Source organism: Balearica regulorum, chromosome 2 (genome assembly GCF_011004875.1).
Source record: "Balearica regulorum gibbericeps isolate bBalReg1 chromosome 2, bBalReg1.pri, whole genome shotgun sequence".
NCBI classification, from domain to species: domain Eukaryota; kingdom Metazoa; phylum Chordata; class Aves; order Gruiformes; family Gruidae; genus Balearica; species Balearica regulorum.
This window is the reverse complement of record NC_046185.1, coordinates 43,348,660-43,355,238: the sequence shown is the minus strand read 5'-3', so window position 1 is coordinate 43,355,238 and position 6,579 is coordinate 43,348,660. Positions and strand designations below refer to the sequence as shown.

Below are 6,579 nucleotides of genomic sequence, written 5' to 3'. Positions count from 1 at the left end.
GAGCCGCGAAGGCGACTGCGACCTGCTCAGGTGCCGGGCCGGGCCGGGAGGAGCCCCGGGGGCCGCCCCGCGGCGCGCCCGCCCCCGCGGCCCCATTGGCCGCGCCGCAGCTCAAATAGGGCCGGGCGCCGGCAGCCGCCAGCAGCGAGCGGGGTCCGACCGCCGAGCTCGTCCTGCAGCCCCGCCGGAGCTCTCGGCCTTGGCGGCGGCAGCGGCGCGTCCCGAGATGAGCAGCCCCGATGCGGGCTACGCCAGCAGCGACGACCAGGCGCAGGGGCGGTGCTCGCTGCCTACCATGATGCCGGCCATGGGCTCCTGCCCGTGGGCAGAGTCGCTGAGCCCGCTGGGCGAGGGGAAAGCGAAGGGCGAGGCGGCGCCGTCGGGGGCGGCGAGCGGCCGGAGCAAGAGCGAGGCGCGGATCCGGCGGCCCATGAACGCCTTCATGGTGTGGGCGAAGGACGAGCGCAAGCGGCTGGCGCAGCAGAACCCGGACCTGCACAACGCCGAGCTCAGCAAGATGCTGGGTGAGCGCGGGGGTGCCGGCCGGCGGGCGGGCGGGCGGTCCCAGGGTGCCGGTGGGCCAGGGCCCCCCCCGGTGGGCGGGTGTCGGGGTGCGGGCGAGGGTCGGGGGCCCCCGTGGGCTGGCGGGCCGGGGGTGGCGGGGTGCCGGCGGGCGGGTCGGAGGGCGAGGAGCCCGCACTCGGCCGGGACTCGGGACTCGGGGGCCGGGCTGCGGGCGGGGGCGGCGCTGTCGGGGCCGGGCGGCGGTGGGCAGCCGGTCTGACGGTGCTGGTGGGCGCAGGTAAATCGTGGAAGGCGCTGTCGCTGGCGGAGAAGCGTCCGTTCGTGGAGGAGGCGGAGCGGCTGCGGGTGCAGCACATGCAGGACCACCCCAACTACAAGTACCGGCCGCGGCGGCGGAAGCAGGTGAAGCGCCTGAAGCGGGTGGAGAGCGGCTTCCTGCAGCACGGCCTGGCGGAGGCGGCGGGGTCCGGGCTGGGCAGCGAGGCCGGCGGCGGCGGCGGCGGTGGCAGGATGTGCGTGGAGGCCCTGGGCCTGCCCTACGCCGAGCAGGGCTACGCGGCGGCGGCGGGCGCGGGCCCCTACCGGGACTGTCCGCCGCTGGGCGCCGGGTTCGACGGCTACAGCCTGCCGACGCCGGACCCGTCGCCGCTGGACGCGGCGGAGAGCGAGGCGCCCTTCTTCGCGGCGGGGCTGCAGGAGGAGTGCGCGCTGGTGCCCTACGGCTACGCCCCGCACCCGGCGGCCGAGTACCCGCCGTCGGCGGCCGAGAGCCCGGCGGGCGCCGCGCTGCGCCGGCACCTGCCGCCCGGCGAGACGCTGGGGCCGGGCGGCTCGCTGCAGGGGCTGCTGGGCTGCCCGGCGCCGCTGCACGCCTACTACGGGCAGGCCTGCCAGCCGCCGGGCCCGGGGCGCGGCCCGCCGGGGGCGGTGGGGCAGCCGTCGCCGCCGCCCGAGGCGGCTCCGTGCCGGGAGCAGCTGGAGCACTTGCCGCAGGAGGAGCTGCTGGGCGAGGTGGACCGCACCGAGTTCGAGCAGTACCTGCGCTTCGCCTGCAAGCCCGAGCTGGGGCTGCCCTTCGCGGGCCACGACGCCGCCGGGCTGCCGGCGCCCGAGGGAGCGGGGCCCATCTCCTCGGCCGTGTCGGACGCCAGCACCGCCGTCTACTACTGCGGCTACCCCGACGTGTGAGGGACTGGCTCGGGGGCACGCCACGGACTGGGCAGGGAGGCGCCCGGCCCCGCTCCTATTTATGTAATTTATTTGAACCTTATCGGGAGAGCTTCGCACCCCCCCCTCTGGGCAGAAATATGCTTCTGTGGTGCAGATTAAAAGCATCCTTCAAACTGTTTTTCGACTGGGGTGCTGGCATGTTAACTTTTTTACATCCATGCCCAAAGTTACTGTTACTCTTGTAACATCAGCACTGCTACTTGTTTGCCCAGAATACGTTTTTTATTAGCTGTTTTTAACTATATTTAAATTTTTTGTACTTCAGGAGAATAAACTTATGTACAGGTGTTTCTGTCATTCTTCTTGACCACATGGCCTTTTAGGGAGACTAATCTAAAGTTTAATCAGTCATGAGTTGGAGTAAAGCGAATGCAGACACTGTGTGACACTTTCTGTCACCATAACAATGGCTCTAAAACGGTCTCCAGGACCGAAGAGGTCTGTTCCCAGGTCGGGCTGTATTCCTCTTACATAGCTGAATGGCTAGACCTCTGCTGCTGGCTGTATCTTGGAGTACAGAACATGTGACTGTACTTACCTGCAATTTTTTGCAGGTTTGTTCTGGTTTAAGTGCCAACTGGAATTTGCGATTGTTATTAATGCACTGGGAAAAACCTCCTCTCTGAAACTATAGTCTGTAACAAAAGCAGCGAGGTAAGTTGAGACACTGATTTTAAAGTGTGCCTGGAAGCCCATTGGATTTAGATACTCATAGATGTGAAGGTGATTTTCTTTTACACAGTGATTTCTGTTTGAACCAAATGATTCACAAATATCATTGGTACTGTATTTACAAATTCTTTTGCTTTCTGCCATCTACCTTTAAGTAGATATAGGCCATTTTGTGTCATGGGGTATAGGCTTATATGAGTAAGGAGAAAACAAACCCACATTAGCCTAAATGCTCACCTCAGTTGCTCTCAATCAGCTGCCTGTATCACATAGCTATTAAACCGGAGGGTTTTTAGCATCTTCAGCTGTACTGCTCTGTGGCACTTCTGGCAGTGCAAAAGTACAATGATGTCTCGTTCTCATCGTAATGCTGTCAGGTGAAGGTAAAGCTAACAATGCTTCTGATGTCTCTTCCATTTGGAAGATGCTGGCTGGCTTGTAGTAGAGAATTTAAAATACTTTAATTTGCAAATGACAATTCAAAAGTGATATCAATGTTGAGGGATGTAGTATACTTACCTAAAAATATTTATGTCATTAATGTCACTTTAACAATCAATGACATTAATAATATAAATAGTTTTAGGTAAGTGTACTACTACATCTTGCACTAGATTTTTAGACTACTGAGTCATGGATGAAGAAATCCAGCAAAAATTCTATTTGTGTAATCCATTTTTATAAAAGTTGTATGGTGTCTATTTTCTGAACACCTGTTATGTGCCAGCTGCAAATAATCTGGTAGAAATATACTTGAGCAGATAATGTTTTATTTATTAATTCAGAAAGTGGTATTTCACTTGTCTTCAGTGACAGTTTTTAACTGCATGTAAGTGTAATATTGATAAAGTTCATTTGAAATTGTGGTTGCCTCAGATTGTTATAACACTTTTTTTTCCTCAACTTTACAATGAGGAAAGCGTGAAGGCTAGTAGCAAGTTTCTAATATTAGAGTGTTGGGTGCAAGGTGGGAAGTAAGACTGTATGTATGTCAGTATTTGAAGAACAACATAGACATTGTTATTTTAATATGATGTATTTGTCCGGAAAGAAACCTTGAACATGTTACTATTATAGGCTAGTATAAGTTTAATAGTAGTCCAGTTGTGGCTCCTAGATGACCATTGTGGTAGTCACCCTCCTTCAGTTACGGACTGCTAAAACCGTAGGAGGTGCTCTTGCTCATGCCGTTCCACAAATGTTGTTCTAAAAACCATAAAAGAATAGCAAAGATAAACATTAGATACTCACATTTTAAATAGATGTTTAGGTATATTGAAATAACATGAATTTTGTTTGTATTGCTTTTTTTTTTATATACTGATTTCTTACAGATGTCCCAAGACTCATTTTTTCTATAGTACAATAGTAGTATAGCTGAAGTATCTAGCTGAATTATGTTATAAAATAAAAATCCTCCAGTAGAAGTAAGGAAAGAAAGTAAGCTTAATTTAGGAAATCCCAAAGTAAGGTTAAACAAAGAACATCCAGAATTAATGTTACCAGTGCAGCTGTAATTAACCTTTAGTAAGTAATGTTACGATGTAAGCATTAATTGTAAATGATAAACAGATTTTTCTATGGAACTCCAACCTAGTTAATCCATATCTGACACAGAAATGATGCATGAAGATTGAAACCAAAATTCTCCATAATTCTAGCACTTACAGCACATTTTCCTTCCCAAGTTGAGGTCCCCTTGCCTTCAGTTGCAGTTATGAGAGCTCAACGCTTCTGCACACCGTCTCAAACTGACTGCTTGGTGAAATGAAACTGGTGCAATGCTATCAATCTCAAAGGAAATCTGTTATTACTTAGAACTTTGTGACTCATATTTACAGGATGCAGTTCTCCAAAGTATCGTTAAATTGTCTTAACCTTGAGGTGACAGTTTTCCTGCCTCATTTGACCTCTTCTCTTTCTGGTGCCTTCTTCCATTTGCTGCCTGCCTTCTAATACTGATTTCTTCCTAGAATTTTGTCTATCACCTGTATGAAATGAAGCAGCAACTGAGGAATGCCTTGTCAAATAACATCATTTATCCTCTCCTGCTATATGAGCCTGTATTTTGATCTGCCACCAGGTGAAGACTGAGGAACAAACATTGTCAGTGGGTTTTTGAGATAATCGTGCAGAATGACAAAACAATGCTGGAGCTGTGGAATAATTGGTTCAATTCCCATTTCTGGAGTGACAGCTGTTACTTTGCCTCTGTATTTTCTGTACCTTTCCTTTTCCTACTGTCTCCTTATACCATACTCTTTGCCTAGTTCCTTCTCACATTGGCATTTTTCCTTTTCCGTAACAGCCTACATGCCCTTGCCTTGTTCGTATATCCTCTTTCCATGCTCAAAATACCAAGCTCTTTCCCTTTGTCTGAAATCTACCCATGTTCTGTCCCTTTTCTTAATTTCTTTGCTTTTTTAACCCCCTTTTTTGCTTTAACCCCCATAGTTCCTCACTCTCTTTATCCTTACCCGTGCTCCTCAGTATCTCCTGATTCTGTTCCTGCCCAAACTGTGTCCTTTTTTTCTACCTCATTACCTCTCCTCATCTTTCCTCTTTTTTTCTCCTCCCACTGTTGTTGCCAGCTCTTAGCCCATGAGGTAGCTCCATCTTTATGAGCTGCTTCTCCTGCCTTCCTGCCTCATATTTCACGATCCAGTGCTCCTCCTTGTGATTTTCAGAGTTTATATGGTTTCAGTTTTGGAGTTTCAACTTTAGAACTTGGGCAGCTTTTCACAGAGGACAATGGTAGTCACACCTCTGACACTGAGGCAATGCCTATCCCAGGCTAAATATTAAAACCATACTACAAAAGGGTCCTAAGATTGATTTAATACCATTGAAAGAACATATTTTCTCTAGCCTTATTTTCAGAAGTATCTGACCATTTTTAGCTGAAACTTTTGTACTCTGCTAGAGCCAACCGTCTGGGATGAAAAATTTGTGGTCCAAATGTGTCACTAAACCTATAGAAAACTGACTTCATGTTCTTGAAATGAAAAGTCTGAGATTACCTCAGTTGCAGACATCACTATCTGCACCACATTCAATATCATCTAAGTATAATGCTCGGGCATTTGGGCTGTTTACCAGCACTAATTTAGGAACAGGAACATAATTTAAAACTGCTGTATTGGTTCAAGCACAAGACAAATATTTTTCAAAAAATTCTATGTGTGGATAATCTAATGGGTCCTATATTCACAGGCTACACAGAGCACTTTCTTGGTTATGTGTAGTGTGGTTAACAGCTTCCCTTGTGTGCTCTGGGTACCCAGGTGGTTTCTGTGGCTGCCCGGATTGCTGGGTGGCTGGGGCTTGCCTGTGCAGTGCTACTCTGACACTGATGTCAAAGTGTGCGTGACGCGGACTGAAGTACGATTCCTCGCCCTGATTCATTGTTGGTTTCCTGGAGCTGCTGTGTGAGGAGTTTATGGGCTGGTAAGTGGTGTACATGTCAATCTCCTGTAGTTCTGGCTGTCCTGATCAACTCAGGTTATCAGAGCACCTTTCTGGAACTCTTAAAGGGACTGTGTTTTCTTCTGCCACAAGAAATCAAGGGTCATCATACATCCAAGGCCACCAGTATGGTAAGCTGGAAATCAGTGTGCAGATTCTCTTAAACATTTAAATTACATATATAAAATTTTATTTATTTTATTTTATTTTATTTTATTTTATTTTAATTTTATTTTATTTTATTTTTTATTCCTTGGAACTGTTTTACAGAGGCCACATTGATTAGTTTCCATATTAATTTTTGAGTTGAGTGCACACTATGGGATTTGAGTGCACCCTCAGCAAGTTGTGTGGTGTGTCGACACGCTGGAGGGAAGGGATGCCATCCAGAGGGACCTTGACAGGCTGGAGAGGTGGGCCTGTGCGAACCACATGAAGTTGAACAAGGCCAAGTGCAAGGTCCTGCACGTGGGTTGGGGCAATCCCAAGCACAACCACAGGCTGGGCAGGGAATAGATTGAAAGCAGCCCTGTGGAGAAGGACTTGGGGGTATTGATGAATGAAAAGCTCAACATGACCCAGCAAAGCGTGCTGGCAGCCCAGAAAGCCAACCGTGTCCTGGGCTGCATCAAAAGAGGCGTGACCAGCAGGTCGAGGGAGGTGATCCTGCCCCTCTACTCTGCTCTG

General features: G+C 49.8%; 1 protein-coding gene across 1 annotated transcript; it reads left to right on the top strand.

Moving 5' to 3' along the window:
• Positions 1 to 223: 223 nt before the first annotated feature.
• On the top strand, positions 224 to 2,043 carry SOX17 (SRY-box transcription factor 17). The gene is made up of 2 exons (XM_075747095.1): positions 224 to 524; positions 803 to 2,043. The coding sequence occupies exons 1-2, from the start codon at positions 227 to 229 to the stop codon at positions 1,711 to 1,713; spliced, it is 1,209 nt and encodes a 402-aa protein (XP_075603210.1). The 5' UTR covers positions 224 to 226; the 3' UTR covers positions 1,714 to 2,043.
• Positions 2,044 to 6,579: the final 4,536 nt, after the last annotated feature.